The sequence below is a fragment of the Synchiropus splendidus genome, chromosome 5 (assembly GCF_027744825.2).
Source record: "Synchiropus splendidus isolate RoL2022-P1 chromosome 5, RoL_Sspl_1.0, whole genome shotgun sequence".
Lineage (NCBI taxonomy): Eukaryota > Metazoa > Chordata > Actinopteri > Syngnathiformes > Callionymidae > Synchiropus > Synchiropus splendidus.
In genome coordinates this window covers 32,111,119-32,123,499 of record NC_071338.1, presented here as the reverse complement: position 1 = coordinate 32,123,499, position 12,381 = coordinate 32,111,119, and the positions used below count along the sequence as shown (strand labels likewise).

General features: G+C 45.5%; 1 protein-coding gene across 5 annotated transcripts in view; it reads right to left on the bottom strand.

Annotated features, from left to right (window-relative positions):
• Positions 1 to 12,381, bottom strand: part of myo5aa (myosin VAa) — a 36,135-nt gene that overhangs the window by 8,684 nt on the left and 15,070 nt on the right. For all 5 annotated transcript variants that reach the window (XM_053865102.1, XM_053865098.1, XM_053865100.1 and 2 more), the window contains exons 7-25: positions 11,949 to 12,030; positions 10,870 to 10,977; positions 10,692 to 10,798; positions 9,728 to 9,993; positions 9,573 to 9,654; positions 9,347 to 9,487; positions 8,633 to 8,758; positions 7,914 to 7,997; positions 5,478 to 5,633; positions 5,271 to 5,368; positions 5,013 to 5,099; positions 3,940 to 4,048; positions 3,664 to 3,875; positions 3,431 to 3,587; positions 3,039 to 3,278; positions 2,706 to 2,954; positions 902 to 995; positions 682 to 830; positions 17 to 127 (exon numbers count right to left, since the gene is read on the bottom strand). In XM_053865102.1, the coding sequence (XP_053721077.1) occupies positions 17 to 127; positions 682 to 830; positions 902 to 995; positions 2,706 to 2,954; positions 3,039 to 3,278; positions 3,431 to 3,587; positions 3,664 to 3,875; positions 3,940 to 4,048; positions 5,013 to 5,099; positions 5,271 to 5,368; positions 5,478 to 5,633; positions 7,914 to 7,997; positions 8,633 to 8,758; positions 9,347 to 9,487; positions 9,573 to 9,654; positions 9,728 to 9,993; positions 10,692 to 10,798; positions 10,870 to 10,977; positions 11,949 to 12,030 (2,658 nt within the window). The remainder of the gene's footprint in view (positions 1 to 16; positions 128 to 681; positions 831 to 901; positions 996 to 2,705; positions 2,955 to 3,038; positions 3,279 to 3,430; positions 3,588 to 3,663; positions 3,876 to 3,939; positions 4,049 to 5,012; positions 5,100 to 5,270; positions 5,369 to 5,477; positions 5,634 to 7,913; positions 7,998 to 8,632; positions 8,759 to 9,346; positions 9,488 to 9,572; positions 9,655 to 9,727; positions 9,994 to 10,691; positions 10,799 to 10,869; positions 10,978 to 11,948; positions 12,031 to 12,381) is intronic.

Genomic DNA, 12,381 nt, shown 5'->3' with positions numbered 1-12,381 from the left:
GTATGTCAGCGCGTACTTCGGCTGCTCGGGAACCTTCTTCCAATTCGGCGTACTCGGAGTTGTAGGTGTACTCGGATTCGTTGCTGCTGTGGGTGGAGTCGGTCCTCCTGTGGCCCGGCTTGGAGTGCTGTGGAGAATAATTGGACCATTTAACAGTGAATTATATTTTGTTATATATGTTGATAAAATGTGAATTTGATTTAGTTTATTTAGTTTTCCTAATAATTTGTGGGTAAAACACCTAATGTGTTCGTGAACAAAAAAAACATAAAATGAAAATAAAATGAGAAAAATGTGACAAAATTGAGACAAAATGCCGTAAAAGTCAGTAAACAATACCTAATTATTCAAAATAAATATTTAAATTGCTTGTGTGCAAAACCAGAGAGAAAGTTTTCACGAATATATACTAAAAGAGAAATATATTAGTATACAATAATAATACATAATAAAAGAAATGTATTGAAATATGCAGTATACGAAAACGCAAAAATAGAAAAAAGAAAAAGAAAAAAGACAACGAGAAGAAAATAAATACGTGACACAGCAATTAAATCTGGGAGAGAACTTGGAAAAAAAACAAAACAAAGAAATTCGGCGAATTGTCCACTAGAGGGCGCAATATATCACACGCTACAAGCCTCACGAATGTTGGTCACGTCACTGAGGTGGAGGACTTACTCTCACTGAGACCATCTCCTCCTTCAGGTCGTCGTACTTCTCCTCGAGGCGGAGGTGTTCCGTCAGGAGATTCTGATATCGAGAGCGTTCCTCGTTCAGATCCGTCTCCAGCTGATGAGTCTCCTGTGCTACAACACGGGCCATTTTCTCTGCAGGGACACAGCGGTGATGAGACTTCAGGAAGACAAGACATGACTGTTCTGAGCTGCGGCACACGCACCGGTCATCTGCTGACTCTGTTCCTGAATCGACCTGTTCAAGTCGTCCTTCTCCTTCTTCAGACATCCATTCTGGTCCTTTAGTTCGGAGACCATCTACACACGCATCAGAGAGACAAGAGAATCATTCAACACTTCAGTCCTCTGGCGCCAGGACAAATCCAACTTTGTTAATAAGTTCTGGTAAAGCAGCTGACCACCACAAGGCTGGGGCAGCAAGAGAGCAGAAGGCAAAATCAAGCCACGGATTTACACGCCTGAGTCAACTCAGATAACCTGGGTGGGGAGGCTCTCCATTACGGAAAACCAGAGGCAGGTCAAATGGACAAGGGACCAGTGAATCCTACACATGAGATTGACACCTTCGGGACAGAGACCTGACTCGGTAAATCCACATCCTGCCAGTCACTGTGACCATTTTTGTGACACAGGAGAGAATCACAGGAAGCCTCCGATGTCGGATTGGACCCGTGTTGCTCAAACTTTTGACCAGGTTTAACATCCTCAACAGCACAGCAGTGCTGATACTAGAAAAACACCACCGCATTTCTACTCTTTTACCTCTGAAATACTCGGCGAGGACCCACAAGCTCATAAACATAGCTCCCTCAGAACCAGGGTGAAAGTGAATACACAGAAAGATTCAGGGACAGTTCACGCTGATTATCAAGTCCCTCCAGGAGATGGCGATGTTGCGATCACAGCTATAAACGCAATTCCAACCCACCTCTGTTCTGTGAGGCCCTGCAACTTTGTCTAATCACTGCAACTTTCCTGCCAACTCCACCAATCCCTTTAGTCTGCGGGATGTGCGCATCATATTACCTCCCTTTGCCTTCACCTCTCAGACCCCGCCCATCCGAACCTCCATAAGACTGTGCCCTTGTGAGGAACTTTGGAAGAAAACAACCAGCGCTCACTACACGCTGTCAGGCCGGAGACTACTCATGGAACATCACCATGAAGAAGATGTTCTTATTGTACTATCATTTTTCATTCAGCACGTACATTTATTTGTTCATTTACCATGTGTTCTTTGCACTTGAAGTAATCATTGCTCTTTGCATATTTGGTTAAAATCCTTGCAGCCTAGAGTTTTCTCTAGGCTAAAAACGGACACTATTTTTTTACAAGCTCATTTGCAAAGGTCCTTATTCCCCGTCATGTTGTTCCAGAACCATAAATGATGGTCGATGATGATCGCAACTTTCACTGCAAAAACAATCTGCAGCAAAATCAGGCATTTTTGGCTGCAATAATCAATAGAAGTCCACAAAATCCTGGAGGGACTCTCCAATAGAATACAAAGAAGTACGGACCTAGGCACTATCATAACACCAAATAAAGAGATTTCAGATAAACATGAATCCAAAAGTAGATCGGAGTTCATCAGCAATCATCACCAACTACCTTGCTGTGGCAACACCACATATACTGAACATGTTTGTGACTACAGATCACTTGTCTAATCACAGGAAACAACGCTAACACACAGACATGGGTGTCACACACACGCCTACACTCCAGTCCCTACAGAACCTGGACACTGTGCTCACCTGTCTGAGAGCATGTCAGCCCACCGTGACCCCACATACCCTCGGGTCTCTGAGGCTCCTGAATTGGGAATGAGAGTGTATCCCACACAGGTTTGCAACAGGTAGAATATACTGGGATGAACAATCCTGATTCCAGTCAGAGGGTCGAGGTCAGTTTAGACTTGAGCTACTGGGGCTGCTGATCCCAACTAGATCAAGCTGAAGGGTCAGTCTGACTAATGTGTGGGGACCCATGCAGACTCCAACATACCTTCTCCATTTCGTCCCTGTAGTTCTTGGCCCAGTCCTCGATGGTCTTCTTCTCCTGCTGCGTGGCGCTCAGCTCCTTCTTCAGCCGCTCCAGCTCCTCCTGAAGTGAAGTCACCTGGTTGCCCTTGACTTTGGCGTCCTCCTCGGCCCCACGCAGCCGGCTCAGCTCGCCACGCATGCGCTCGCTCTCCGTGGCGTAAGTGGTCTCCAAACCGCTCAGCTTTTCGTTCATTAGCCGGTTGTCCTTGTTCTGATGGGGAGGAGGTGAGCAGAAGAAAACACGCTCAGACCGTCTCAGCTAGAAGAGCGAAGCGGATCCAGGAGTGCGCCGCACCTGCTCGTCGATCTTCCTCTGCAGCTGCATGATCTTGTTCTCCATCCCCTTGTTGAGCTTCTTGAAGTGCTCCACAGACCGGGCTTCGATCTTCAGCTTCTTCAGCTCGCGCCTGGCTTTCATCCGGCGGGTGCAGCACTGCAGGTAGACGATGGCGCGGAGGCAGCGCTTGTACCAGCGGCGGGCCAGCAAGCCCCGAGCGTGCTTCTGGAGGACCACCACTTTGTGCTCGCGCAGCAGCTGCAGGCAGAGGCAACACTTGTAGGTAAAGCAGTGACCTGGACAGTGATGAGACTCAGAGGCCACAAAGGCGTCGTGGGCCAGTAAAACATGAGTTTTCAGAGCTGGACGCGGCAGTTTCAGTTGATTGGTGGTGACTGGTGGTCACTTACCGCCTGGTACTTCTGGCGAGCCATGTACGCCCTGAGGACCGTCTGGATGGCGAGGGCGGCGGCTTGCTTCTGGCGGTAGCGTTTCTTCGCCACGTACATCCGCTGGTACTTCTGGATGACGGTGGCTGCCTGAGTGCGACGCATGAACTTGACCAGACTGAGGAGAGACGCAAGGACAGTGTTCACATGACGAACAACCAACCAGAGTTTAGCTTGCTCATCTGTCAACCCACCAGCGCGCCTGGTAGCCGCGGGTGAAGCGCTGGATGGTGATGGCGGCGCTGCGCTGGCGGAGATACTTCTTGCGGGCAAGCCAGCAACGGATGGTCTTCTGGATGCGTATGCAGGCGGCCCGCAGCTTGTCTGCGCGCAGCTTCTCCAGGTAGGCCACCTGCCCGGCTCGGAAGAAGATCTTGGTCTTACCAAACTGGTATTTATCCTGGTCCTGAGTGGAGACACCGTCACGTCAGAAAACAAATGAACAAGTGAAGCGAAGATGAAGAGAATACCTGCACAAGTTTCTCCAGGACACCCCTGCAGGTCACTTTCTTGTCGGCAAGAATGTCCTTCTGCTTCATGAGCACCCGGTACCGGCTGAAGAACTCCTGGTACGTCCACCTGAAAACAGACGACAGGACAAACTGTTCAGTAATTCAGGTTGATATTCTGGCACATGAAAAGTTTTGTTTTGTCCCAACCATTTAACTACACATCAGGTACCACAATTTAAAAGCCATAAATCATTGTAAAAATGTTATTTAACTAGTCATCTTTATACACCAAATAAAAGACAAAATGATACACATATTATACACAACATATTTTTTCCAAATAGGGGGCAAAATACAGAATAAATGCAGAATATTTTATAAATAGGATTTAATAATTGCCATCAATCTATCATAATAAAAAAATAAGTAATGCACACAAAAATAATACAAAAAGAAATAGCATAAAACAAACTATGTGGAAATGTATGTCATGTGGACATATGTGGAATATTTTTTTAAAATATAAATCAATAAAAAAATAAAGGATAAGGAATAGTAATAATATGGGCCATAGTATTAAAAAATGCTTAAAATACTTTTTGTTCATAATAAAAAATTAAGCAGAAAAAGAAAAACTGAGGGGACAAAAAGTAATTACAATTTTTTTTTTTAAACTAAACTGGCTTTAAATTGTCTCTCAGCCGGGCCAGTAGGAACCTCCGAAATATCACCATGATCCAGACTCTCAGATCATATTACCCATCATGATTTATTTGCCAGTGATTCAAAGCTTAATATCTTGAAGAACACCTTGAAAATATCCAAGATCCAGACGATGATCCAGATCAGCCCCAAAATCGAATCACTCCTTCATTCTTCAGAATCTTCCCATAACTAGCAAAACATTACCCCAACCTCGGCAGACGTAACTATTCTGAATAGTAACCGGCAGAGTGGCCGCATTTATCCAGGTACTTTAAGGGGCTTTGAATAAATCAATTGAGGACTGAGCTCCACTCGCTTGCCACACACATTATGAATGTATGATGATTCATGTTTGGCAGTGGAGAGCTGCGACGGAGCGGCGCTACCTTGATGGGAAACCTGCTGCAGAGATCCGGATAGTCTCCAGGACGCCGCAGGCTCTGAGCTGCTGCACCGCTCGCTTGGGATCGAACCTGTGGGGAACAACAGAAGCAGGATCAAGGCCTCAGCGTCACAGCAGGGGAATCAGTGTTCCCGCTATTATACACATGGTTTCTTGGTCAAGAGGTCCAGATCACCATCAAGGCTCTGAGGGGTCCTTACACACAGGACATGACACCACACAGACAGAAGAAGGGACTCACGTGAACGCCATTTTAAAGTCATTGGGTTTAATGCAGCGGACGTAGTGTGGCGTTGTTGCATTCAAGGTCTCCATCAGCATTTGTAGAGAGTTACGAAACTGCAGGAGGGAAACAGGACTCAGCACAAACAGACAAATTGTAACCATGCATTTCAGCTGCGCTGCTCAGTTTTGGCTGCACTGCCATCCCCGCGTTCCTCACACCCACCTGGCAGCCCACAGTCTTCTTGTGCTCCTTGCTGCTGGTGTCCTGGTTCTTCATCGGTTTGACGCTCAGCCGCGTTCTGCCGCCGGTTCCTGGGACCGGACCTGTGGGGCTGGTCGCCTTCCCCTCGTCCTGGAACAGCTCCACCAGCAGGTCAAACTGGAAACAGCAGCGGCACCAATCACTCAAATATACGATACATGCAGATGACATAAGAGAATTTGAGAATCTGTTTAACATGATTAAGTTAATGAAAACTGTTGGCGGAGCTCATTGCACTGTTAGCTGAGTTTGAGTGGTGAGTACGAGTTGCTGCAGTCGTTGGTTAGCATTGGTTAGAGAACTCATCAGCCCTGATAGGACATTTCGGTTAGGCTTTTGTACATTATTCACTTCACTCTTGGCAAAGAGCAGACGGCCACGCCCACCCCAGCGCGTGTGCCACACAGCCAGCACATCACAAGAGGATGCTGTTTCATGAGCGCTGCACCTCTCCAGCAGCACGGGCTGCTGGAACACGGCATCCCTCTGGAAAAAAAACACTCCCCGCACTCCCTCACCCGCTTCTCACCACTGCACCGCCAGTGTTTGTCATGCAGAAAACAGAAAGTTAAACCTCCAGAGTGTGGTTAGAGTGAAACACGCGGTGTCAGAGAGACAGACAGGATGAGTGAGAGACAGGCGAGCGTCGTACCAACGCTTGGGTTTACCTTCTGCTGGCAGGGAAGGGTTGTCATGATGAGGACAGAACCAAACATACACGGACAACACGGACACACAGTGACAAAAAACACAATGATGATTCAATGGAGAAGCCATCTCCAACCCAGTTGCAAAAGGCAGACACAGAAAATGAACAATGAGCTTTTAACAGGACGACGAGGGAGCTATTGTTTGAAGGGGCACGTTGTTTAATCTGTGAAAACAATGGACCTCTTTATTTGGTGTCTATTAGTCCAGTAAGTAAAGGCTAGTGGGTCACATCATTATTCTTTAATAATTACTAAAAGGGACAAACACACCATGTTTCAAGGGATACTAATGTGCTGGTATGCTACACTGAGCACAACCTCAAAAGATTTCAAATGAGGTCAAAAAAGACTTTATATGGAGTAGGTCCAGGAACGTTAGCCCAACAAATACATTCATTTGACTTTTCAATTCTTCAAGATTTATTCAATGCATTCAGCTATGTTTAAACAAAATAGACAATATGCAAAAATGCAAAGCACAAAATTTCATTGATTTTTACAGAAGAAATAGAATAATAATTTGCACAAGGAGAGTCGTGATTCGAAGAGAGTGAAACTAAATATTGAGATTAGTTTAGCTTTTTAGATAATAAATACGACTTCTGTGCTGAGCATCTCGCGATGACTCCCAACAGCCTATCGAAAGCATTTTCTAAGAATTGGACAGATAAATTATAGTTTTACCTTATTGAGCCGGAAAACTACAGCTTTAAGCAGTATTTTTGGACATAGATTGTTTTGATCGCTTGTGGCACTCCTTCCATCCATAAATGAACTACAAGTCATTAGTGAAACAGCATGGAATCAGATCATGAAATGACTTTGACGATGAAAAGACGGGAACTGAACATGAAGGCAGCAAATTTGGGAAAATATTGGCGATTCCCAGTGAGTTTGCACGTCGAGCACACTCTCCTAAATGAAGGTCGCACCACAGGATGACGCTGGTCACCCCCAGGACAAACCACACACCCGTCATGCAGAAAACACTTCAAAACAAGGGATCAAACAGAAGATAAATTTCTTGACGGACCAGCTTTGGAATTTGGGGAAAATAATCGGTCATTTTCAGCAATAGAGGAATTTAAAGGTGAAGAAATACTTGTATATATATATATGTTAATTCTTCTGCCTCATAGAACCTAAATGGAATGATTTTGGGGGAGAAGATGACATTATTGATATTACTGGATTCAGTTAGCCGAGTCAATGCAGAAAAAGAGGTTATCTATAAATGTACGGCAAGAATGAGAGCGACACAGGCCTCATCATCATCATCATTACCATCGATCATTTTAGTTGCGTGTGCTAACGTTAGGTGTTGGAATTACAGGTTACAGCGGGCAGGATTCTGACTCTTACCCAGCTCTCTTCCTGTTTCATTCTAGAAGAGATACAGTTTGAGAATAGGTCCAAGTCAGGTCAAAGTCACGGCGTCAGTGTTGACAGTTGAATATGGATGTGAAGATATGAGGATATGAGGATAAGACATAAGGTAATCCCTCTCCTTCACACGTGAACAACACGGTCTGGAGTCTGGTGTTCACATGCGCTTGATTACTTTTTATGATGTGACCAAATGGCTGTCTAGTAATATGAAGTGATTCCTATCAGTCCATGGCAGCATCAAAGTCTCCTTCTGGCTGACTGAATCTAGCAGAGACGGATGTGTGCTTTGACGACTCACCTTGCTGGCCTTCAACACATTGATCTGTTCCTCATTGACCGTGTCCTTGTTCTTCTCCAGGAAACCGTCACACTGGTATTCGACCTACAAGGGAGGGAGTACAGAGAAGGCATTTTCAAGACCAGTTTAATGACCTTAATCAAATTCTTCTCAGGCTATAAAACCAAAGAAGCTCCACATAAAGTGTGCTGTCTTCAAGGAGACTGACTCTGAATGTGCCTACTGTCCTTTGCACAGGATTGTGAAAGCAGATGGCCTACATTCTAAGAAGCGTCAAAACAAAGAGCATAAAGAGGGATGAGAGTGAAAACAGATTTTACTCAGAGAGTTATGAGTATAAAACTGATGAAAACAGAAAGAGTCACCATACAAAAAAGATTATCATATACACTATGCTGCCAGCAGACAAGGTTAGCTGCAGCTAGTGCATCAGTGACAGAGAGTGGGTTCGGCAGAAGCAGGGAATGAGTCGAGGGCTCAGAGTCGAGTCACAGCTTCCACCACTCGAGTCTAAACTGGCTATCCTGCATGAAGTGACTTCATAATCTGGATTAAATAACTCTGACATTACATTCCCGGACACATTCCAAACCCAACTGTAACACAGAACCGACGCCATAAATCAGCTCAAACACGTCAACCACTGTTTTTGTTTTGCAACTGAGGCGATAAAGTCAGAACATCTCTAACAAAGCAAACCCAACCCCCTCCTCTCTCACCTTATCAGCGAAATGTTGAATGATGAAGGCGCGGTTCGACATGCGCGGCTTCTCGAAGAGCGAGCACGTCTTCAGGTGGGTGTTGTACAACTTCTGAGCCCAGGAATCATCGGAACCTCGAGGCATCTGGAGAAGCCAAACAAACGGATTAAAGACTCATGTTTGACCAGGGCACGTCACTGAAGGTTGCAGGGTTCAATGTCAGCTTTGTGGACCACCTGAAATGTCAACACGTCATAAAAGAAGAACTCAGAGGGATGAGTCACCAGTCTGTGGCATTCAAATGGAACAGACACTGGTTTTAAACAGATTATTCCAGGCCGCACTTAATATTAGTGGTGCAAGGGATCACCACAGATCTGTTCAAGTTTGGCACACACATGGTCCGCTCTGTGTTTACTGCCACAGACATGGTGGAGCCAAAGTTCCATCCTGCAACTTAAATTAATTTAATAGCGTTTTTGAACTGAGTTATTGTCTTGTTTGTATTTCAGTCCGTGATCCGTTCTATAACCAAGTCTCATAATGCGCTGCAACAGTAGATGCATGTCACTACCTAGCTCGTGATCGCAGAGGAAGAAACTGCGAGAGCATATTTCAAGAAAAATAGCGATAATAAAGTGCATACCAACTAGTACCATCAGTACGTTAAGTCAGCACAACAGAAAAGCATGAGAATGGATGGCTTCATCAATGGTTAACTGGTAAGCCAACCTTGCACTCCTCATCCAGGAGGTCCAGGATCCCCATCTTGGCTTCGATAAGGTTGATGCAGGGTTGATTGTCGTAGAAGTCGATCAGCGTCCAGGGGATCTCCTCCCTCATGTACTCCTCCTGCTCCAGTTTGAACACGTGCTGCAAACACACGCGTGACATGACATTTTGCATTTGATTTCAACCAAGACCAACTGTCTCATTTACACATGAAGAAACACCTTACCATGTTGAACTGCTGCTGCAGTTTCTCGTTGGCGTAGTTGATACAGAACTGCTCAAAGCTGTTGATTTCAAAGGTCTCGAAGCTGCAGAGAAACACGAGAGTGAGTCAGCCTCGCAGTGCGGCTGCCTTTAAACGACGTCAGCGTGTGTCTTCACCCGTAGATGTCCAGGACCCCGATGAAGGAGTGCTGCTTCACGTTGGTGACCAGAGCTTTGTTCACATGCTCCACGATCCAGTTGAAGAGTTTGGCGTAGATGTGCTTGGACAGCGCGTCTCGAGCGTTGGTGGCCTGCAGACGAGGCAGGGTCTTGACGTAGGTCTCGGTGGCGGTCTTCAGCTTCCTGTGGCACAGCCAGTGGGACATGTCCTGGTAGGTGATGCCCACCAGGTCGCAGAAGGCCGTCAGGTGGGCGTTGTTGGGCTGAGGAGACAAGACTACATGAATCAGACACCTGCATGGCCGATTCCGAGACATCGTCGAGTCGGTGACGAGACTTCTGCGTGACAAATCCAGGAGCAGAGTGAGGGGGTAACACTCAGTCACACTCTACACAACATGTCGAAACATCCTGTAACATCATTCTCTCATCTCGGAGAGGCACATTTCAGCTCAATTATCTCTGAGTTTACAGCAAAAATCACTGTCCATCCACCAGACTTAAGACAAAACACAGGCTCTTTGATCAACAAAGGCACATCTGCTCCTGATTTTTATCCAAATTCTCTCTCTTGGACTGAATGTTTCTGCTAGAGAAAGTGACAATTTTGGTGTCCGGATATGATCGTTTAAATGGCCATAACTTTTCAAGGATTATCTTTATCTTATCATGAAAAGTCAAGCACCACATGTAAACAGATAACTGGTGCTTTGCGTAGACATAACCACCATTATAGTAGTCCCCTGCACCGCTGCACTAAGACCTGTTAAACACAGAGCAGATTCATGGGTGGGTCCCCACCACGTGGCCCATGACCTGCGTATAACTGCAGCAGTGAGTTTGACGCATCTAGACTTTACTCCGAGACATGAAAGTATTTGCCAATAGACATTCTACAGCCAAAAACTGACGATATACGTCACACGCTTGAGTGACAGGTCCAATGAAGAGAAAAGCTCACAGCGATGATGCTGCTGTCGGAATCCCTGTCTTTTATTTCCACGTTTCCCAGATGAAGAATGGCAGCCAGCACCTGGAACAGCCCCATCTGATAGGACTCGTTGATCCCTGCGGAGGATGAACACAGAGGCAGGTGTCAGAACTCAAGTGGCCAGTGATGTCACTGATGTGTGTGTTACCGAGCAGGGAGAAGGCGTTGCGAGTCGTGCAGAGCTCCTTGGAGTCGTCCACACCATCGATCACCGGGCTGCGACCCTGCCTGGTGTACAGGAAGTCGTTGGCCTTGCCTGGCAGGAAAGAGGAAGGTTTTCAAATTCATCATTCAGCAGATTTGCAACACAGCACTCTGATTTACAACGCGCTATATAAAATACTGACAAATGCTCTACAAAATGTGTTCAGTAGGTGGTGCTGTTTCACACACTGACTCTCCACTCGTGTGGATGATAAAGGGTCAACTGTGGATTTGATTGAGTCAAAACAAGTGAGATTTGTGGCTGCAAATAGAGTCTAATCCCATCATTTAGATTAGGTGATTATTAAATTCTCCGTCACATGTGACTTTTGGAGACGGCAGCAGACCCTCAGACGATGTCTGCAGGTTATTGGGCTGAGGTGGAATCAAGCGAACATCAGTGTGACAACAATCGGTTCCTTCATCCACGCTCTTCTCTGAACTGAAGGCAGTGGCTGTTACCGGGCAACCAGGGGCACCGCTGCCCGTGACAACCATTTCATTTAGAGAGTGCAGGACAGCAGCTGTGTGTGAGTCAGGAAGAGGTGGATTTCAACCAATGACTGGCTGAAAGTGAGTGCCAGCAGCACGTGTGAGTGAGTGAGAGAGAGAGAGAGTGAGTGAGTGAGTTTGGGATTAGCATGAGCAGGTGCAACTCCACAGTGGGCGCCACCACATGAGACAGTATCACAGGAGCATCATCCAGTGATCACACAAACCACCAATATTTTGAAGTGTGGAATGATTTCAACCAGCACATGCTTTTATGCTTCTGTTCCACTGTATTGTGTGTTCTTGTACTTCTATCTTTGTGAGACAATTTTGGCTGGTCCTCACTTATTTAACCCTTATTTTGAAGGTTAAAACCTCAAAATAACTGGGTTGTTATGACTGGATATTAGTTTAGTTAAGTGTAAAGGTTAAGTTTAGCCATGTGTTTAGGATGGTTAGGTTTAGGAGAAGAGGCTGGGGAAAGGGTGATGGAGACAAAGACAATGTGTGAGCGTGTGTGTCATCACATACTCAGCCTCAGATTCTTGAACTCGGGCAGATGCGCTGATGCACACAGTTGATAGAAGATGTGATAATTCCTCTCATCATCTGCCTAAAATGCATGAAACACATTTTAAACAGTAAATATGCTTCAAAACACGCAAAAAGAAAGGTGTGACATTAAAAGTGCATGATAGCTGCAGCATGTGGTAGAATATTTGGGTAACATTTCATTTTTTGAACCAATCATTCTGTATCTTCTCATGCATCTGAACCCCATTACATAAGTAATATTGTGAAAAAAGAGAATACCCCATGTTTTAATGGACCACTGGGACACACTAGGCAGCTGACATAACCCCATAATCCAATAATAATATCATATTGGATTATTTTTCTGTTCCATATCTAACACAGCCAGGTTTGAGCCACTGTTTAAACTCACCGAATTTGACTTCACAAT